Raw genomic sequence first — 23,589 nt, 5'->3', positions numbered from 1 at the left:
GATGAGAAGAACCTTATACTAAGCAAGAGCTTTGTTTAGAGCAGCCATGGCCCCTCTTAATGTCTTCATAATACCTGTACCGTTGTGCTGTTTCAATATAGTCTACAATAAGAATTCATGGAAACGTAAAAAAATAGCTAATGTGTCTTATTGCTCTAGTACTATTTTAAACAATGTATTTGTGTTTACTTGGCTTTATAAAACTGTGGCTTTGGCCTAAACACCATTATTGATTCAACAAGTTTATTCCCAACACATCTGTGCACTTTCAGCGTCTTTCTGCACAGATGAGGTAGGCCTGGGGTTGTAATGTCATGCCCAACCTGGGTTTCAGGTTTGGAACTAGTTCATGTGGAAAATGCAAATGAAATTGCTGAAGCAATGATGTAAAAAACAAGAACATTTCCATCCGAGCCAGCTGTTCTCCAAGGCAATGTCTTCTCCCTGATCAGAAAAGGCAAATGTTTAAAGACAATTTACTAAGATTAATATATAACATTTGTATGGCATTCAGAAAATTGGAAAATTAAAGTACATTAGAAGATATTGTATTATTAGAGGAATTTCTCAAATCTCAAAGATTAGAAAATATCACTTTATTAAAGAAACATATTCCTTTATTTCCTTTTATCAGATCTTGGACTTTAAAATTTTTGAATCCATCTCTCAGTTCTCTGCATAATGCAATAGAGAATATGACAGGCTACTGAAGGTCTTTGGAAGCCATCAATGCATATGACATTTATATTTATTGATCCCACGGGAAGTCCATTTCAACTGACCTACTGGATAGTTTACTCAGTGATAAAGATGTAGTCTGTCTTCAAGTTCTGTGGTTCATGTTCTATTTCATAGCAGAAGTAGTACTTCCTAGTTGGAGATGACATAATAAGCTAGAAGGCAAGAGAGCTGGATTCTAGCTTTAGAGTTGTCTTGTTTTTCCTTTCTATACATTTCAGTTTCTCATACCTGTTCTGAATTTTTGCTCTAGATGTTTGATAACAACCTCTAAATTCACAAGTTGAAAAGTTTTGGAAGGAGCTAGCCAGTCCTACTTTCTCAACAACTATAGATTTACTTAATTACTAAGATGTGTTTTGAATAGAAACAGTTGCTCATAACTTTAATGAAACCATTCTCTGCTGTAAGAATTAATGTCATATATGAATAGGAATAGAGGACACCAAGAAAACAATGCCCTCTAAACAAATATGATCAAAACTCATATGAACATAGAGACTGAGCATGCACAAGGCCTACATGGGTCTGCACTAAGTCCTCTGCATATACATCATGGCTGCCAATTAGGTGGTTTTATGGGATTCCTGGGTATATGAATGAGTGGATCTCCTATTCTTCTGCCTTCTTGGCTCCTTTCCCACTCTACTTTTGTTTACTCAACTATGATGTAATAGTTTTGGTTTTATTATATTTTGCTTTGTTGTATTTTGTTATTATCCTATAGATGCCTGTTTGTTTTCTAATGAAGAAAACACAAAGGAGATGAATTGGTTGGGAGGGGAGGTGGAGAGGAACAGGGAAGAGTAGAGGGAAATTGAATTAAGATATAGGGGATCCGAGTAGCAAGGGGGCAGAGAGATCTCTGCCGAGTGCACACGGAAAGCGTGCCTCTGCCATGCCTGTTCCAGGGACCAGGAACTCAGCATTGAGCTTTGGGGCACAGAACAGGGCTCTGACCATCCACCACCTGGACCAGCAGAGATCCAGGGACACAGGCCAGGTACAAGGGAAAGGCAAGAATATATCACTGACAAGATGGTAAGAGGAAAGCAAAAGAGCATATCCCAGGGAAACCAAGACAACCTGGCAAGATCAGTACCCAGCTTTCCCATCACAGCAAACAGCAGAATGCCAAACACTCCAGAAAAAGAAGACGCAGACCTAAAATCATACCTCAAGATGATGATAGAGATCCTTAAACAAGAACAGGAGGAAAAGAAAAAGAATCAGAAGCTTTTAAAGAGGAAACAAGAAAAACACTCAAAGAACTAGAGGAAAACGGAACCAAAGAGATGAAGGAATGGAAGAAAAAATTTAAAACAAATTGACACAATAAAGAAAACACTAAAAGAGATAACCCTACAGGCAGAACACCTAAAAAAGAAATCAGGAGTCACAGATGCAAGCATTTCCAATAGATTACAAGAGATGGAAGAGAGAATCTCAGGGGCAGAAGACAATATTGCAAACATAGACAAAACAGCCAGAAAAGATGCAAAAAACAAAAAGCTCCTAACCCAAAATGTCCAGGAAATCCAGGACACAATGAGAAGACCAAACCTAAGGATAATAGGAATAGAAGAGGGAGAAGAGTATCAACTAAGAGGCACAGTAAATATCTTCAACAAAATCATAGAAGAAAACTTCCCTACCCTCAAGAATGAGATGACCACGAGCATAAAAGAAGCCTTCAGAACTCCAAATAGGTTGAACCAGAAAAGAAATACCTCCCGACACATAATAGTAAAAACATCAAGTGCCCAAAGTAAAGAAAGAATACTAAAAGCAGTAAGGGAAAAAGGTCAAGTAACATATAAAGGCAGACCAATCAGACTCACACCTGATTTCTCAACAGAGACTATGAAAGCTAGAAGAGCCTGGACAGACATCATGCACACCCTAAGAGAGCACAAGTGCCAGCCCAAGCTGCTATACCCAGCAAAACTATCAATCACCATAGATGGAGAGATGAAGATATTTCGAGACAAATCTAAATTTATACAATATCTGACCACAAACCCAGCACTACAACGAATTATAGGTGGAAAACCCAATACAATGAGGGGAACTACATCCTAGTAAAAACAAGAAAACTCCTAAACAAGAAAACTAAAAGAAGAAAAAAACACAGACACAACTCAACCCAAAAAAGCAATAATGGCAAGAAACAGAAACAACTATTCCTTGATATCTATTAACATAAATGGACTCAACTCCCCAATAAAGAGACATAGACTATCAGACTGGATACATAAACAAAATCCAGCATTTTGCTGCATACAGGAAACTCATCTCAGAGACAAAGACAGATACTATTTCAGAGTAAAAGGTTGGGAAAAAAACTTCCAAGCAAACAGCCCCAAGAAGCAAGCTGGAGTGGCTATTCTAATATTGAATAAAGTAAATTTCCAACCAAAAGTTATCAAAAAAAAATAAGGAAGGACACTTTTTACTCATTACAGGGGAAATCTGCCAGGAGGAACTCTCAATCCTTAACATATATGCTCCAAATAAAAAAGCACCCACATTCATAAAAGAAACCCTACTAAAGCTCAAAAAATACAATTCACCCCACACAATAATAGTGGGAGACTTTAATACCCCACTCTCACCAGTGGACAGATCATGGAAGCAGAAACTGAACAAGGACACTGTAAAACTAGCAGAGACTATGAACCAACTGGAATTAATAGAGATCTACAGAACATATCATCCTAAAGTAAAAGAATACACCTTCTTCTCAGCACCTCATGGCACCTTCTCGAAAACTGACCACATAATTGGACACAGAATGAGCCTCAATCGATATAAGAAGATTGAAATACTCCCATGTATCTTCTCAGATCACCATGGTCTAAGGCTGGTCTTTAACAAAAACAAAGACAACAAAAAGCCCACATACACATGGAAACTAAACAACACTCTGTCAAACGATAGCAGGGTCAAAGAAAAAATAAAGAAAGAAATTAAGGATTTTCTAGAATTCAACACAAATGAAAACACAACATACCCAAACCTATGGGATGCAATGAAAGCAGTACTGAGAGGAAAACTCATAGCCCTAAGTGCTTCCAAGAAGAAACTGGAGAGAGCTTACATCAGCAACCTGACAGCACAGCTAAAAGCCCTAGAACAAAAGGAAGCAGATATACCCAAAAAGAGTAAACAGCAAGAAATAATCAAAATTAGGGCAGAAATAGACCAAATAGAAACAAAAAGAACCATTGAAAAAATCAACAAAACCAAGAGCTGCTTCTTTGAGAAAATCAACAAGATTGATAAACCCCTAGCCAGACTAACTAGAGGGCAAAGAGAGAGTATCCAAATTAACAAAATCAGAAAGGAAAGTGGCGACATAACAACTGAAACTGAGGAAATTCAAGAAATCATCAGATCCTACTACAAAAACTTATTCTCCACAAAATTGGAAAATCTGGAGGAAATGGACGAATTCCTAGACAGAGACAAGATCCTAAAGTTAAACCAGGACCAGCTAAATCATCTAAATAATCCTATAAGACCTAAAGAAATAGAAGAAGTCATCAAAAGCCTCCCAACCAAAAAAAGCCCAGGTCCAGACAGGTTCAGTGCAGAATTTTATCAGACATTTATTGGGGATATAACACCAATACTCTCCAAACTATTCCAAAAGATAGAATCAGATGGAATATTACCCAACTCATTTTTTGAGGCTACAATAACCCTCGTACCTAAACCACACAAAGACCCTACAAGGAAAGAGAATTTCAGACCAATCTCACTTATGAACATTGATGCAAAAGTACTCAACAAAATCCTTGCAAACTGAATCCAAGAACACATCAAAACGATCATTCATCATGACCAAGTAGGCTTCATCCCTGGGATGCAGGGATGGTTTAACATAAGGAAATCCATCAATGTAATCCACCATATAAACAAACTCAAAGATCAAAATCACATGGTCATTTCACTAGACGCTGAGAAAGCATTCGACAAAATCCAACACCCCTTCATGTTAAAAGTCCTGGAAAGAACAGGAATCCAAGGTCCATACTTTAACATAATAAAAGCAATATATAGCAAACCAACAGCCAACATCGAACTTAATGGCGAGAAACTTGAATCAATCCCACTAAAATCAGGGACTCGACAAGGCTGCCCACTCTCCCCCTACCTATTCAACATAGTACTGGAAGTCCTGGCTGGAGCAATTAGACAGCAAAAGGAGATCAAGGGGATACAAATCGGAAAGGAAGAGATAAAAACATCACTCTTTGCCGATGACATGATAGTGTACTTGAGTGACCCCAAAAATTCCACCAGAGAACTCCTACAGATGATAAACAAGTTCAGCAAAGTAGCTGGATACAAAATTAACTCAAACAAATCAGTAGCCTTCCTATACTCAAAGGACAAACATGTGGAGAAAGAAATTAGGAAAAAGGTACCCTTCACAATCGTCACAAAAACTATGAAATACCTTGGTGTGACTCTAACTAAGCAAGTGAAGGACCTGTATGACAAGAACTTCAAACCTCTAAAGAAAGAAATTGAGGAGGATCGCAGAAAATGGAAAGATCTCCCATGCTCATGGATTGGAAAAATCAACATCTTAAAAATGGCCATCCTACCAAAAGCAATCTACAGATTCAATGCAATCCCCATCAAAATTCCAACCCAGTTCTTCATGGAATTGGAAAGATCAATGTGCAATTTCATATGGAATAACGAAAGACCTAGAATAGCAAAATTCATCCTCAACAACAAGAAAACATCTGCGGGAATCACTATCCCTGACCTCAAGCTATATTACAAGGCAATTGTGCTGGAAACTGCATGGTACTGGTACAGAAATAGGCCTGTGGATCAATGGAATAGAATAGAAGATCCAGAAATGAGCCCTCATGTATATGGTCACCTGATTTTTGACAAAGGAGCAGTAAACATTCAATGGAAAAAGGACAGCCTATTCAACAAATGGTGCTGGTCCAACTGGCACTCAGCATGCAAAAGAATGAAAATAGACCCTTTCTTATCTCCTTGTACAAAGCTCAAGTGTAAGTGGATTAAAGATCTCCACATTAAACCAGATACACTGAAACTATTAGATGAGAAATTAGGGAAAACCTTAGAACACATAGGCACAGGAAAAAATTTCCTGAACAAAACACCAATGGCTCAAGCTCTAAGGTCAAAGATTAACAAATGGGACTTAATGAGATTGCAAAGTTTCTGTAAGGCTAAGGACATCGTCAAGAAAACAAAACGGCAACTAACAGAATGGGAAAAGATCTTTACCAACACCACATCAGATAGAGGCCTAATATCCAAGGTGTACAAGGAACTCAAAAAGCTAGCCACCAGAGAATCAAATAACCCTATTAAAAAATGGGGTACAGAGCTAAACAAAACGTTTTCAGTTGAGGAACACCGAATGGCCGAGAAACATCTGAGGAAGTGCTTGACATCCTTAGCCATCAGGAAAATGCAAATCAAAACAACCCTGAGGTTCCACCTCACACCAGTCAGATTGGCCAAGATCCAAAACTCAGATGACAGCAGATTCTGGCGAGGGTGCGGAGAAAGAGGAACACTTCTTCACTATTGGTGGGGTTGCAAGCTAATACAACCACTCTGGAAATCTGTCTGGTGATACCTCAGAAAATTGGATATAGTACTACCTGAAGACCTAGCTATTCCACTTCTGGGCATATACCCCAGAGACACTTTAATATACAACAAAGATATATGCACCACAATGTTCATAGCAGCTCTATTTATAATAGCCAGAAGCTGGAAGGAACCCAGATGTCCTTCAGAAGATGAATGGATACAAAAATTGTGGTACATATACACAATGGAATACTACTCAGCCACCAGAAACAATGACTTAACCAAATTCTTAAGAAAATGGCTGCATCTAGAGAATATCATCCTGAGTGAGATAACCCAGTCACAAAAGAACAGACATAATATGCAGTCACTGATAGTGGGATGCTAACCCCAGAGGCTTGCACTCCCCCAGAAACAACTCACAGAGTATATGAAGTCCAAGAAATAAACAAAACAAAACAAAACAAAAAAAATAGTTACAAAACAAGAAAACTTTAACTATTTCCATGTTACATTTTGTTTTACATGTACTTTGTGCTCATTGTAAGTATTAAGTTTTCAAGGCATACTATCAAACCTTGAAAAAAATCAAGTACTGACTAAAAAATATATTCATATAGTTTTATGTAAAAATTATGTTAAAATCTGAAAAAAAGGTACTTACAAAAATGTATAATTTTAAGCAAAAATGTTTAAAATCTGTACATTTATCTTTGTTTTGTAAAATAACGTTGTTTAAAAAAAATAGAACTGTATCATATCCCCCTTTTTTTCCTACAGCTCCTCCCAGTTTCTCTCTTATCCCCTCAAATTAATAACCTCTTTTTCTATATTATTGTTACATATATACCTATGTGTATGTATATGTACCCACAAATACTTAATTACAACCTTATAAAAATATATTCATATGCTTTTATGCAAAAATGCTTAAAAATCTGTACATTTATCTTTGTTTTTTAAAATAAAGTTAAAAATAACTGCAAAAAAAGATATGTAATATGAGGAAAAAAATCTATTTTTAATAAAAAGAAAAAATACTAAAGATATTATATAACATATAAAAATAACTACTCATAATTGTCTACTTTAGAAAAGGTTCCTTCAAATTGAGATGCTATTAATAATGAATCATTGTTATACTTTAAAATTATATATTTTTGAATGTTTTCTTACCTACAGAAAAAGGAATCAAAGCTTCCTTTTTAGTAAAATTTCCACTGCTGTCCAGAAATCGCTCAGGATAGAACATGTCTGGGTCTTTCCAGTACTTTTCATCAAAGTGAACAGAATAAAGATTTGTAATGACTGTTGTGCCTTTAGGAATGGAATAGCCACGTACAACTGCATCTTCAGAAGTTGCATGGAAAATCCCCAGTGGAACTATATTACAGAATCTTAAAACTTCATGTAAAACTGCTTCCGTATAAGGCATTTTGTATTTGTCTTCCCAAGAAGGCCTCCTGTTGTGGCCCATAACTAAATCAATCTCTTTATGAATTTTTCCTGTTAGAGAAACATGTTAAAGTTATTATGTAATTCATTAAATTATATGTAAACTTATTTCTCTTTGGGGTTAAACAAATTATAACCCATAATAAATCAACAAAGTATGGGTTTATCTAGATTTGAGTTTTTCATCATCTGGTACTTACATGAATTAATTATATACCCCCTGTATCTTAGTAATAACTGATTAGTAATAACTAATAACTCTGGGTATGGTCAAGAAAGGATTATGAATAAATGTATGATCAGCCTAGAATCAGAGTAGTGTTATCATCAGCAAGGAAAATAATGAAATATTTGACCTACATAAGAAAAATCACCTTCTATATTTCAGCTTTGCAGCTTCCACACACCCAACCTGCCATTTTTATAAAATGAGAATATTAAGATCCACTTTAAGTTTTTTTTTTTAAAGATACTGCTATTCTATATATCCAGGTTGGTTTTAAAATACTATGTAGGCTGTGGCAGCCTTGACTTGAGATTCTCCTGAGTTCTGAGATTAGAGGAATATTACTACCATGCCTACCCTTCAGATGATTTTCATTTCATTTATTTTTTCCTTTCTTTCCTTCCTTATTCCTTAAATTTACATTAAAATATTAGATTTGAAAACTCTAATTATGAAGTATTTCCCTTTGTGATTAGCATTGCTAGAGTTCCTAAAACTGCCTTATACATGACCAAACACTCTAAACACACATGAGCCCTATATTTAAAAGAGACCCTGAGGTCAAGAGTATCCTTACCTTGAATATGCGGATAAAGGGCCATAAAAAGAATTGCCCAGCGGAGAACATTGGTTGTAGTTTCAGTTCCGGCAATGATGAGTTCACCCACTGAAAAAATTAGATTCTCTTTGGAGAATGTAGATAAAGGATCATTTTTACCTTGATCCATCTCATCTAAATAGGCATCAACAAAATGCTGAGGTAAATGAGGCTTTCTATTTTCTGCAGCTTTTTCAATAAGTCTGGAGAGAAAATCATAGACCACATCTGCATTTCTAAATAGTCTATGATGTTTCCCGAAAGGTAAGATGCCAATCCATGGAAATGCATTATAAAGGAAGACTGGAGCACTGGCAGCTAGTTCCACGTTCTCACTAAATAACTCAATCATGTGCTGAAAATCGGTGTCTTCATAAGTGAATCGTTCTCCAAAAAGGATAAGGTTAGTTATGTTTGAAACAGCATTTGTTATCAGTTGTTTGAGGTCAAAGGGTCTACCTTTGTATGTTTCAATAGCACCAATTAAAGACCAAGTTTCTTCTAAGATTTTAGATTCAAAAGATTTTTTTCCACTTCCAAAATAATGAAAGCTGTTAACAGCCAATCTTCTGTGATCAATCCATCCTCTGCCATATCTGGAATTGAGTAAGCCTAAAAGAAAGGTATTAAAAATATTGTGTAACCCATACTTCTCTGTACTTAAAATTCTGTGGGATAAAAAACAAAGGAAAAATTAAAAGATGTTCAATAATTTTACCCCACAATTATCTAAGTACATGATTGGGTCCTTGTGGTAGTACTCAAAAGCCACAGGACGTTAGATAAAGTGAGTCGTTTCTATTCCTTTTAAAAGAACTGGCATAAAAGTCTCAGTCTCTTACCACAATAAACTGTTCAGCCTTATGTAACCAAACACAGATGAACTATGCCTTCATAAATCTACTACTGAGCTTTTCTTATAGATATAAGTCATAAAAGACAAATGGTTTTATGTCCTATGGTAAAATTTAATTTTGGATTAAACATATGTTCCCAAAACAGAAGTTGCTGTTTGAAAGAAACTTGATTTTTATAGTACAAACTTCCTTCTGTTAAAGGCATATAATACACAACAAGGCAATTATGACAAAGTTAAGGGTAGCCTTGAATTGTCAAAGGTCATGTAATAAAAAAACATTAATTCAAAATTTGTTAATGTTATTATTACATGCTGTTTATCTTCTTTAAACAAGATACTAAGTTTCTCTTTGAAAGCAAGTGTGAAGGTACATTAAAGAATTTAGAACACTAATACTGTAAAAAAAATTAGACGCCAGTTCTAGCTGATATAAACATTCTACTTTGAAATAATTTATTGCTGCTTTCTCCTTGATTTTGTCAACTTCCAGCTTTTCCTCGTCGAATATGTAGTTATAAAAATCTGATCATTATCAAGCCTTACAGAATGCCCGTCCTTTGTATAAGATCTACAGCTTTCCATTTATACAGCCTAGTGATGAGTGCGGAGGAAGTCTGCTTTACTTTCTGTAACACTGTACATGCTAGACAGTCAGTCACTAAGTACTCAAGATTTCCATCAAAAGGAAACTTCTGATTCATAGTGTGTGTGTGTGTGTGTGTGTGTGTGTGTGTGTGTGTGTGTGTGTTTACACCCCTAAACTGTTTCAGTACATGTAGGTTGATGTCAAGGCGATACATGATTGGACAGTGGAGAGTGGGGCGGGGAAAGAGTCTGGAGGAGTGAAGGAGGACAGAGGTGGAGATTCGAGAGGAAGCAAGATGGAAGCAGATGTGAATGTTTCTCACAGTGCATCTCTATATGAATAGGGTTGTTATAAATGTTTTATAAAGGATGAAATTGTACAAAACCATCCTGACTTATCTATGTGGGCAAATTATATCATACCAATTGGATCAGATTATTTTTGTATGTTCTTTGATGTGATGACTTAACTGAGTTTAAAGGGTGTAGTGGCAGGATGCACAAAGCCCACCACTGAGTTTGGACCTCTGTGTGTAAGGCTTGGCAACAACATGCCAAGGGGAAGTGAGTGAAAACAAACAGGGCAGTTGTATCCACCCAGGATAGAAGCAGCAAGGGAGGGTGGAGTGGACCACTCCCTGGTCAAAAGAAGCCCATGTCTGTGAGTACTTGGAGGTGGTATGGAGCTGTTACAATACAGATACACTACAGTGCTATGTGACCAGGTTTCCGCTTTTTAATATTTATCACAACAAGTGCATATCAAGCACTAATTCTAAAAAAAAATACTTATGTTTCTTCGAATTGAATGGTAATAAAACTAGCATGTAATGGTATAAAACATGATTGAATACAGTCTGATGACTTCTTAAATCCAGGTTTCACAAAGTACAAAATAATCCTCTGTCTATACTAAGATTATTTAAAATAAAGAATGTGATTCAAAATAGTCTCAATGAATAGTTCAAAATAAACATACCTCCCATTTTTGTCATCTTCATGAACAAAGGAAGGCATGGTCTATCTGCAAAAATTTCACTTTGATGAACAAGGCATTCCTTTACTATATCATAGCCATTTAGAACCACAGTTGATATGCCTCCAAGATCTAAACTGAAAATCTTTGAGAAGAAAAACATCATTCAAATTTGTGTGGATTTAAAATGCACAGATAAACCACCATAGAATCCACAGTGAGCCTCTCCCTTCTATTATTTGCTACTTCTCTAAACTCATAAGGATTTGTTACTTGACAATGTTTGGACAGCACAATTAATTACAACACTCAAAGCCTGGAACCATCTCATTTTACTTCCAAGACAAACGAACAGCTAACACCATCTATCTACTATTATGCCAGCTTAAGGTGGGGGAGAGGATCGAGAAACCCAAAAGACAGCTTTGAAGTTTAAGCATATGTCAATTGTATTTTCAGAAATCTGGAAACAGTAACCATGGAGGAAGTCTGCTTACTGGCTCAATCTCTGGCTCTATCTCTTAGCTTTGTTATACAACACACACACACACACACACACACACACACACACACACACATCTCAGGTTTCTTAGATGGGTTTCTATTGCTGTGATAAAACACTATCTAAAAGCAACTTGGAGAAGAACGAGTTTATTTCATGTTTCACTTCCACACATCATTATAGAAAATCAGAGCAGAATGCCAGCGGGCGGGCTCTTAAGAGGCAGGAACTGATGTAAAGGGTTTGGAGGACTGTTGCTTACTGGTTTGGTCATCATGGCTTGTTCTACCTGCATTCTTTTTTTTTTCTCTTACAACTTTATTTTTTAAAAAAGAGGGATACATGTACAGATTTCTAAAGGCATTTTGGCATAACACTATATGAATATATTTTTGTCAGTACTTAATTCTTTTAGAGGTTTGATAGCATGCATTGAAATAGTAACAATAAGCATAAAGTACATGTAGGACAGAACGTAACATGGAAACAGTCAGTTTTCTTGGTGTGTATAGATTAAGCATAATGATCTTTGAATACCAAAAATTGCCACAAGGCTATATTCTTAGCTCTTGGATTATTAATGATTTAAGGTCTAGGTGTACCACACTCTGAGAGGGTGCTATACATTTTTTTCCTAAGAAGGACTGAGGCTTTCACATTTTGGCCTTTGTTTTTCTTGAGCTTCGTATGGCCTGTGAGTTGTTTCTGGGGTGTTCAGAGCTTTCTGGGGTTAGTATCCAATTATCAGTGACTGCATATTATTTCTGTTCTTTTGTGACTGGATTACCTCACTCAGGATGATATTCTCTAGATCCATCCATTTGCCTAGGAATTTCATAAAGTCATTGTTTCTAATAGCTGAGTCATACTCCACTGTGTAAATATACCACAATTTTTGTATCCATTCATCTACTGAAGGACATCTGGGTTCTTTCCAGCTTCTGGCTATTATAAATAAAGCTGCTATGAACATTGTGGTGCATGTGTTTTTATTGTGTGTTGGAGCATCTCTCGGGTATATGCCCAGAAGTAGAATAACTGGGTCTTCAGGTAGGACTATGTCCAATTTTCTGAGGAACCGCCAATACAGTACAGTATAGCACAGTACTTTCTGCTCTCTGAGAACTCCTGATGTGCTCTCCCTGGACCTATGTGCCAGGTTCTCCTCTGGTCCAGGTAAGAGGGTCTGTAGAGTTGAACTTCAAGCACTGCCTTTCCCGGGCAAACCCCAGCTCCCACTGACAAGGGCCTGTGCCTTACTGTGGGCCTGTGTGTCTAGACTGTGAGCCCTGACTTTCTGGGCGGATCCTGAGTCCCTATGCCAGAGATCCGGCCCCACTGTGGACCGGTGGGGAGTGTTTTCCACATCTTCTGCCTAGCCTTCTCTGCGCTTTGGTTACTCACAGCTCAGTATCATCAGGCCTGTGTCCCTGGATCTCCACTGTTCCAGGTAGCAAAGGGCCTGAGCATTTGTTTCCCGCCCACATCTACCTGCATTCTTATAATACCTCGGACCACCAGCCCTGGGTGGCATAGCCCACAGTGAGCTGAATCCTCTCACATCAATCATCAATCACAAAAATGTACCACTGGCTTGCCCACAGGTCAATCTGGGGGAGGCTTTTTCTCAGCTGAGGTTCCCTCTTCTCAAATCATGTCAAGATGACATAAATTTAAGCAGCACACTAGGAATTGTGCCCTACCCACAGTGGACTGAGCCCTCCCATATCAATCATCAATCAAGACAATCTCTTTTGATACCATGGAATAAACTGATTTGAGGTTTCCTTTTCCCATGTAACTCTAAGTTGGGTCAAGTTAACAACCAAACTAGCCAAGACACCATATGTTCATCCCAGGTTCACTTACAAAGTCACTCCTCTTGAATTGTATTTTACCTAAGCTCCTGTAAAGGCCTAACCCATGAAAAGCCTACATATCAGTAAGTCCCAAAGAATGCTTATCACTAACCTCTCAGGACTTGAGCTTTTTACAGATAAAATATGGGGATGAGCCTTATCTTTGTGCAAACAACTAAGGCAGATTTAATCATGGTACATTTTGCTTCATAAGATAATACAAAGTCTTAGCTGATATCAAAAGTTCTTCAGGGGGTATGTCAGCAAAAGTGATAAATATCAAGATGAAATACAATCAGTCCCACCAGAGTCATCACAAGGGTGGACCCTGCAACAGAAGTATGTACATTTAGAATCTTGGGGAAAGTGTAGCTTTTGTATAGTATCACTATTTCTCAGTGGCCCTGGAGGTGTTTTCTGCATGAAGGGATTTGCTACCAGATAAGCAAATGAGAGACTGTTCAGTTCCCAAAGCACTACTATTGTTGTTAAAGAAAAGTCTTTCCCCAGAAATGTACTCAGTGAAATTTATAGGAAGTGGTACCAATGCTGAAAAAAAAATCATATTGCAAGTAATAATGCAGGACCTTGTTGCTGAAAAGTATGTTAGTATGAAGACAGAACAGAGGGAGAACATATTTCAAAGAAAATCTTCACACAGTGGTTACTAGGGATTATTTTTAAAAACTGATCACTATAGAATGGTATAATATAATCTTTACTCAAGAAATTGAGATAGTCATTTGCTAAGAGAGTAGCAATTGGGGAAATTTTACATGATTTTATTGTATATTATACTCAAGCATTTTTAGTAAAGTTTCATCAATCAAATTGTGAAAACTGACTCTTAACTGTTTTGATATATGGGAGGGTCCAATACTCGTTGTAGTCAGTCTTTGATTTATTGAACAGTTTTTAAATGTTGATTATGAGATAACTAGCAAAGATGTAAACAAATACATCAAACATTTGTGCCTTCTAGAAGCTGCTGAGTCATCTTTGAATAACTTCTCCACCCAAACCAGCTCTGCAGAGAAAGTTTTACTGTCTCAGTTAACAATCACACTATTTATCCTCCAAGGTGTTCAGGTCCTGTTTCAATGTGAAATGTTCCCCTGCAGACTGTGGTTGAACACTTTGTCTTCATCTGCCAGCACTGTTTTGGGAGATAACAGTACCTTTAGGAAGTGGAGCTTAATTGGAGGTAGTGCGTTCCTGCAACATGGCCATAAGGGTCACATCCTGACCCTGATGCCAGCCAAGTTGTCTCTGCTTCCTTGCTGGTACAAAGTGAGGAGCCACTGCAAACTCCTGACCCCAGAAACAAATCCACTAACTGCCATGATAAACTGTCTCTGCACCAAAAGCCCAAATGAATCTTTCTCTTAAGTTGTTTCTATGAGGTGCTTGATCATAAGAGAACATTCAGCTGCTCAGCATGTACAGTGTTTCTACTTTGAAATGATAAAAAAAATTGACAAATTTCTTATCACTTCAGGTCTTGAATGCCCCCCCCCCAGGCTTATATATTAAACATATAGAGTTTAGCTTAGTGCTACAAGGAGAATGCTGATATTTTAAAGGATCTAGTGAGAGATTTAAGCTATGGCTGTACCCTTTACAGGGTATACTTATATTCTGGCTCATTTCTTCTTTCATGCCACGATGTAAGCAGTCTTCTTTGCCACACACTCCCACTATGATCCACTGCCTCACCACAGTTCCAAAATCAATGAGATCCCATCAACTGACTAAAACACCTAAGATAGAATCCACAATAAATCTTTCCTTTTTGTAAATTTATTATCTCAAATATTTTTGTTTCAGCAATGCAAAGCTGGTTTTCAAAACCTCTATTCTCTGGTTCAAGTCACTTGCTTTTCACCATTATAACAGATATCACAAATATTTCTTTACTGGCCTAATTTTACTTTGGTCTTTATAGCTAATGCTCAACAGGACATACTGCTGCTTCTTGCCCTTGGTGTTTTCTCTAAGATGTTCTTATAGCCTGCTCTCTCATCTCCTTTCAAGATGTCATGGCAATGAGGCCTGCTCTGATTTAATAACTTAAAATTCAGCCCTACAGTAGTGCCCATTTCCATCCTCTGTTGTACCCCATATATCTCTAATACATAATTCACTTATACTTATTGTGTCTGTCTTTCCCCAAACAGAATGTATATGATCTAGAGACGGAGATCTCTATTTGTTTACTACTGTATCGCCAGCACACGTGATAGATCATGGCATATGATGACAGCTGATGGGTTATGCTGAATTAATGACCTTTGACAGAAACACATTTAAGAATATTATTACAACACCATTGGCTATGTACTAACAACAAACAAATGTATGTAATGCTACTGCGGATAAGTGACTGTTACACTTTCAACCTTTTGGTCTATTTTTTCACCTGGAATGCTTCCCTTGCTTACCATACTATCCAGACTATGTCAAGTCTTTAGAGACCTTATTCTATGTAGTTTTTAAAAATATATACATTCTTATTCCCTTTACTCTGAGCCATCACAGCTTATATGTAACCTCCTATGACATTAACTTGATACTAGTTTGAATCTGAAACATTTTTATCTGCCTGGCTTCTAAATTATAAATACCTTTTAAAAGACTTGTTTTTCATTCCTAAATTCTCCACAGAACCCCACTCAGTGCCTTAAATAAGTTCTTAATAAAAGTTTGACATAAGACAAATGAATAAACTGTCAATTCTGTTTGCTGGAATGCAAAAATAATTATCTTTATTGCCTCTAAGAGTATTGCCTGAAAGAATCTGACAAATCCACTTATATCAACTTTGCTAGCTATGGAATGCTGCTCAAAAATCTACATTAAGAATCTAATCATAGCCGAAACTAAAACAATCAAAAATGATTCTCCAAAGAAATGGCAATTTATACTACTGCACATTTCTATATAAGATTGCAAAAAAATATGAATCATAGGTACTGCTATTTTCTTTTAGAAAATTATAAAGAATCAAACTAAGAGTGCACAAAAGTAGACACGATTTTAGAGTGCAGATTTATTTTTGTTTTATTTGACTGCACATCTTAAATTAAAAAGAGTGAATAAAAAAATAACTCCTATGAACTGCTTCCTATAACCTTTCTGACATACAGGAATTAAAACTCTCCTTTTAGTCTACAAAAAAAAAGGTTAGTATTTTATAACTTATACTGATTTTGAAACTGTCAGAATTGTGAAATAACTCTAAGATAATGGGAAATCTTCAGGGTTGTTTTACAGCTAGAATAAATATTAGATGCAGCAGTAGCTTATAAAGAGTTAATGCTTAGTGGCTATTATGCCTCACAACACAGTGTTTACTATACACTGCATCCTTTTCAGTTCTGTCCCTTGCAACTTCGAAGCTATCAGCACAGGTCAGCCTTATTTGATGTGCAGTAAATGGTCATCATTGTAAACAATGCATAGTTTCCTCAGTGTGCCAGAAAAAGTATTTATACCAAATTCTAATCAATTGAACCCAAACAACCTATTCCTTAATGACAGTCTCCCATGCACTTATAGTTTAATTTTAGCTTAATGGAATAGACTTACATTACTTGTCCTATATAAATAATCATAGTAAATACCTTCAGTTCAAATATTTATGTATAAAAGTTTTAATTGCCTATTCAATGAGAAGCAATTTCAAATTATTTAAAGATAATTTTAAATTTGTAGGCATAACACATTTCTATTATACTGGCTTTGTGTTTCAGTGGTAGAACACTCACCTGGCCAAACCCTATGTTTAACTACTAACACTACTAAATGAAGATACTTTTCATACATATTAACCAAAATCATATATAATAGGCAATCCATTTGGGTAGCTTCTTACTGCTTTGGGGTATCATTCTAATTCCCTGGTGGGGAAAACTTTGGGTTAAGAAAATCAAAGGCCAATTTTTAATTTTAGTGTTAAATCTTAAAAAAAAAAAAAAAAAAAAAAAGGTTTAAAAAGCAGTCCACCGGTCTTGAAGAATTCTCTGCTGAATTCATCACACAATGTGCATTTTTTAGTTGGGGAATTTTAAATTACTGCTTCTAATTTTATTGATATAGGTCTGTTTAAATTATTTAGATCGTTGTTGTTTAATTTTTGTAGGCCATGTGTATCTAGAAACCAATTCATTTCTTTTAAATTCTCCAATTTATTTGAATATAAAATGTTAATGTTATCTCTTTATGATTTTCTGAATTTCCTCATGATCTGTTGAAATGTCTTCCTTTTTAATCTCTACTTTTTTTCTTCTTTTTTATGTAGGCACTTAGTGGTATAAATTTTATCCTTAAATCTGCCTTCTTTGTATGCCACAGATTTTTGGATATATTGTATTTTCATTTTTATTTTATGTTAGAAATTAAAAATTCTTGGTTTCTGCAAAGAAGCCTTTATCATCTAAAAAAAAAGAAAAAAAAAAAAAAAGCAGTCCACAATACGAACCACTGACTGTCCTAGAAACACACAGCGTCATGATTTTCCCACAAGCTCAGGGCCCACAGGGCTGATAAGTTTCTGTCAGTGGCAGCTTAAGGGCATCACCAACAGAGTACTGACCACACAGCGCATGCGCAGAAGCACACGCTGCTCTGTGGGCGGGAAACTCAAGGCGAAGCACCTCTGGTGTGGCAATAGTGAGGCAGTTTCCGGTTGGAGGCAAGGCCCTAAAAGCAGGCTTCCCTGGCTGCTGCTTCTGACAAGCGGAAGGTCCATGTTGAGGCCTACCTCGCCATACACCCGGCTCTGCTTCCTCATGTAGACGTGGGGAAGATCGGCCGACAAAGCCAGGGAGCCGATGTTGCCGATGAATGGCAGCCGCGGAGGACCCGGGGGGAAGCCCGCTGGTCGTCTCTGCCGCAGGAGCTGGCGGGCCACCAGCACGAATAGCAGCAGCAGGAGAGCGCCCGCAAGGGCCCGGGCGCAGGCCTGGGCTCCCGGCAGCTCTAACATTGGCCGGGGCCGGGCTGCGAACCAGTCCGTAGAGCTGAGGCAGGGGCGCACCTTTTAGATCTGCCGCACTCCTATTGGCTCGGCGTCCCGACGGCCCGCCCTATCTCTACGGCCATTGGTTCGTTCAGTGTGGACTCAGGGCCCTTTGGGTTGGCCACCTCCGGATCTGTTTTGCAAACCTTTGTGTTTGGAAACCAGAGTCTGGTTTGCAAACCTTTGTGTTTGGCTTGGCTCTAGATGAGCAGCAGGAGGGCGAGGAGCCCTGTGGCCCTTTTCCAGAATGTTGGCAGTAGGCTGGTCACGTGAGCTTCGCTCTCCGGGCTTGGTGCATCCCAGCTTTCTGGACGACTGTCCTTAAGGGGTATTTAAAGTTGCCTGGTCTGTTTATTTTCAGTCTGTAATAGGGAAGAGATTATTAGAACTGCATTCTTTTACTGAGTCTGGCAATATCCAGCACTCCCATTAGCGAGTCCACATAGCGAGAGGAAAAGGAAATAACCTCACTATATTTTGCTTGCTCATGAGGCATTTTTCTGCGAACCCTTTGAGAATTCTGATTTGTTCAGGTCACCTCTTTTCACCCTTCTCTGTTCCCTCAACCCTCCATTGATTTATTATTCATAATCTCTGAGGCCTCTCCTTTCAGAGATAACACCGGCTACTCAAGTTTTCTGTCTCCTTCTGAGGCAGAAGCAATGTTTTATATATTGTTAATTTAGCCCACATTCCTGTCTTCTATTGGGCAATTACTTGCAACCCAGTACCTGCAGGACTTGAAACTCCTGACAAGCTGCCTTCTAAATATGATTCGCATTGGCGAAAGTTTAATAGCTCTCATTACCTTAAGTTTTATTCATGCAGCTATTTATTGAATGCCTGCCCTGTGCATGCATCGTATACATCGAAGATGCTCATCTGGATAAGAACAACAAAGTTCCTACAGAGTGTTTTGCAGGATCTCTATTCACAGACAACCCACTTACTCTTAAAATGCTTGATATTTTATATTGAAATATTCCTTAATCGTATTATTAATCTTCTAGTAGGTTAGAAAAATAACGGTGAGATGTTATTAGTAAACAGCCTTCAGGGACATAGAATGGATATTGAGGTGACAGTTGGAAATGGTGGCAGTGGAGCACCAGGAGCATTTATGCTGACTACATATTTGATAACTTTCTCTCACATCATTCTAGGGCTTGAAGTATCCAGTTGGGCTACAGCTGCTGTACAACACAGGTACTCCAGTCAGGAGGGACTCCCTGTCATGGTTAACTTTAAAAACAGATTCATTTCAATTCCAGGAAGACGCTCCTGTTTGTGTGGGTTAAGGAATCATTTCTTCTTTCCCTGCTACCTTAGTAGAGAGTGCAGAATCACACACAGCCTATCTGATTGACACACTGATGCCATCTCCTCCCCTGACCTTGAAGGAATAAAAGCTAATGAATAACTAAAGAATGGAGCCCAGAACCATTAATTTCGCTAGTGCTCAGCGTGTTCCCTGCACACTTTTCTTTCACTCCGTCTCACAGCATTTGCTATTGGAATGGAAGACACTGATTGGTAATGTTTTTCTATAGCTTTTATTACCTCAGGGGTGGTTAGAAGGGGAGATTTTTACTGTTTCACCATGGGATTCTGTCTTTTCTGATGCAAAGTGGAATGAGTTCTTGGAGAAATGTGGACACCATATTGGGGCCTTGCCATTTCTGCTTACAGAGTGATAATAGTTACTATAGACAAAAGGATAGCCTGCGCTCCACCGAGATTATGTTTTATTGCCATTTGGGAACTGTTACAGTTTGAATATGGTTACTTGTCACCAAAACTCATGTTGAGGATTAGTCTCCAATATGGCCATGTTGTTGGGATCTTTAAAAGCTTGTGGAAATTCTGTACTCACAAAGTGATTAATATAGTTATCTTGAGATGTGTTACTTACCCTGTAGAGGGTTGTTAATAAAAAAAATAATAAATTGCCTTTCTGTTGTTTCTTTTCTGTCCATGTCAGCTTTTCTGTAAGAACCTGCTCTCACTTCCTTCCAACTTTTTCTCATGGAACTGGTTGGAGCCCTCACTTTAGAAGCTACGCACAGATGCTGGTCCCAAGCTCTCGGAGCTATAGAACTGTTAGCTATGCAAAGTCTTCTCTCTGTAAATTACCAGACCTAGCAAGAAACAGAAACAGGAGCCAATACTCCTTACGTTAGAAGCAGTATCTGCTGTGGTCTTGGGTGCTTGCTCCCTGTGCCTCCCTGGCTCAGACTGATGCAGCAAGCACACATTTTCCTCCTTGCACGGTGCATATGCTTGGTGTCTTTTATCAGAACAGAAGTGAGAGAGTGCTGAGCGGAACCAAACTAGAGCCTGAGGCAAAAGCAAAAAAATCAATAATACAGATCCTTCCTTATTAAAAATTTCATATCTTGTTCATGAATTTTGCTTTTTGATCATAAAGTGTTATATTGAAATTCTATTTTGATTATCAGGTTTGTGAACTCATTTGCCTCACTTGAGTCTGGGAGAAAGACTGTCCAAATGATGGTTTTGATTACAAAGTGGTGTGTTGGAACTGGGCTTGTATACTAGGATATATATATTTGTATACTAGGATATATATATTATTTAACTCTTTAAACATATAATAAACCTTCTCAAAATCCAATAATTATATAATAAATAATTATACAAAGGCCATGAGTAACTATATATATGTGTGATATATATATATATATATATATATATATATATATATATATATATATCACATAATTTAAATAGATAACATCTTAGTGTAAAATAAAACAACTCTGAAATTTCTATCATATTTATTCTGAAAGGTACATTTGGACAAACTAGTGATTTATCAGGAGGAGAACCAATAAATAACTAGTGTATTGATGCAGTGGAGTACTACTCAGCAATGAAAATGGAAATGGAATGAGCTGTGCATGAAACAAAATAGATGAATCTGAAAAACATGTTGACAGGCTAGAGAGATGCCTCAGTGATTAAGAGTGCTCTTTGCTTGACTTAGCTTTGCAGAGGACCTGGGTTCAGTTCCCAGCACCCAACTGCCTCTAACTACAGTTCCATGGTATCTGATGCCCCTTTCTGACTTCTGTGGGCATTGTACACATGTGGTGCACATGCATACACACAGGTAAAACACCATAAGCATAAAATAAAAAATAAAGCATAAAAATCTTCCAAATAAAGACACAGAGACCTAGTCTCTTTATTAACAAGCTTCAGGCACTAAACTGGGCAATTTCTGAACTATTCTAACCTGACTAGACTGCCTATTACCCAGCCAAATGGTTCTTTACCTGTATCTGAGTGTTGCCTTGGCTTGCAAGGGCAAATTCTCTTGGTATCCTCCACATGGTCCCTATTTTCTTCAGTCCATCTAATTGGCTGATCGGTTCTTTATTAAACCAATCAGGAAGTGATGGAGAAGAATGTTTACAAAACACAGGCCTGCAATGTTTCATAAAAATAACAATACCAAAGTCATCATATTCATCATACTGTTCATCCAGAAATTAGCATTTGCGTGATACGAAGACAACTTTTACACAGTGTACAATACCATCCCTCAACACTTAGGGTCCGGCAACAGTGATTTCAGGGCAGCACAATGAGTTGTTAGTTAGCAGAGGACCAGGAGACCAAGAACCTCAAACGGTTGCACATTTCAAGTAGGGCTTCCAGTGAGGATGCTTGTTCTCTGCAGAACACAAACACTTAAATCTTTGGGCCTGCTGTGTTTGCTGTGCTCTTCAGGAGGGCATAGGAGGCTGAATCACAGTGCACCTGACCCTTTGGCCCAGAGAGCCCGGGAGCAGGTGAACTAACCTGTCCTCTCCTGCCCTTTAGTGGCTGTAATGCAAACAAGTCCCTGGTTCTAGTCAGCTGTGAAAACAATTTGTATTTCAATTTCCTGAAGGGCTGCCATAAGTCTGATGGATGAGTGGAAAGCTGACAGATGAGTTTAAGAGGATGGAAAAATTGGAAAGATGGGGAAGGGGACCTGGAACATGAAGAGATTTGGAAAGTCCTAGCTGGGAAGTTACTTTGGCTATGGAAATCAGAGGACACTGGTCTAAGGATTATAGGAATAGTGGAAAAGCAGGCCTTCCAGACTGGCGTGGTAGGGGAAACCAGGGATTCAGGCAGAAGCTGGCCAGAAATGAGTATGGAGATTTTTGGCTTTAGCTTCAGGAAACATATTTAACATAGTCCTAGCTGGCCTGGATCCGTTTTTAAAAAACAAGGCACCCATGAATAAATAGGTTAACACAAAAGACTGAAGAAGGCTATGTGCTCTTTCCAACTTGGGATTGGTAGGCTGTATCTGGCAGAGGCCCTTCTTTGTTTTCCAGAGTCATTGTCTGCCTCTCAGGGTCTTGGTCCAATGGAAGGTGGCATCCCTAGGTGACATCCTATAGGTGAACCAGAGCAGTTAGGAGCACATCCTCTTTTACTTCTGCAACCACCACTTTACTCTCAGAGACCACACCAGCTTGGCATCTGGTAACAAGAGCATTTAAGGAGCCCTGGGAGTCAGGGTGACCACTTTCCCAAGGAGAAGCAGCCTATTTGTAGGAGAAATAGAAAATCCCTGTGGGGGAGGGGGGTTGTTTCCCCTCCAAAGGAGCCGGAGCAGGAGTTATTTGAGAGCTCCAAGTAAGGCTCCTTACCTGGCCCCAGTACATTCAAGATTACTAATCCCAGAGAGAAGAGAGAGGAGAGAGAAAGTACAGGGAAAGAGAAATGGAAGGAGGGAGGAAGGGAAAAAGGGAGAGAGGAAGGAAGGGAGGGGGAAAGAAGGGAAGGAGAGAGGAGAAGGAGGAGAAGGGGGGAGACTATGCAGAAGTTCAGCAAGCTGCTCTTGTTCACTAGGACCTGGGGCCCAGTGTTCTCAAGCCTCTCCGAAGTTTCAGGACAGCTGCGATTGGAGTGACTATGTTCAGATCACAGAAAGGTTTCTGGTCATAAATGATGTTAGCAGTTGAAATAGGAAGACATAGATTTTCCTTTCACTTTCAACTTCCAGGGGAGATTTCTCTAAGGCTGGAATGAATTATGCAAGATAAGAGAGCTGAGGGTGAGCATCATTTTGATTGATCTTTCCAGAGGTCCCGGCTGTGAAAAAAAATGTGTGTGCACCTGGACATCCTATTTTCCTTTTGGGGGGGGG

At 38.2% G+C, this 23,589-nt stretch overlaps 1 protein-coding gene across 2 annotated transcripts; it reads right to left on the bottom strand.

Annotated features, from left to right (window-relative positions):
• Window positions 1-18: 18 nt before the first annotated feature.
• CYP2R1 (cytochrome P450 family 2 subfamily R member 1) lies at window positions 19-18,383 on the bottom strand (the record flags this gene model as incomplete). 2 transcript variants are annotated; one of them, XM_080912724.1, is made up of 5 exons in its annotated part: window positions 19-444; window positions 7,513-7,842; window positions 8,595-9,227; window positions 11,039-11,180; window positions 18,159-18,383. In XM_080912724.1, the coding sequence occupies 5 exons, from the start codon at window positions 18,381-18,383 to the stop codon at window positions 269-271; spliced, it is 1,506 nt and encodes a 501-aa protein (XP_080768850.1). In that variant the 3' UTR covers window positions 19-268. The 2 variants fall into 2 exon arrangements, with proteins under 2 accessions (XP_080768850.1, XP_080768851.1); XM_080912725.1 differs by lacking the exons at window positions 8,595-9,227; window positions 18,159-18,383 and having other exon boundaries at window positions 11,039-11,060.
• Window positions 18,384-23,589: the final 5,206 nt, after the last annotated feature.

Source organism: Micromys minutus, assembly GCF_963924665.1.
Source record: "Micromys minutus genome assembly, chromosome: 2".
NCBI lineage: Eukaryota > Metazoa > Chordata > Mammalia > Rodentia > Muridae > Micromys > Micromys minutus.
Note: the sequence above shows the minus strand (reverse complement) of the source record. Positions and strands in the feature narration are given on the sequence as shown.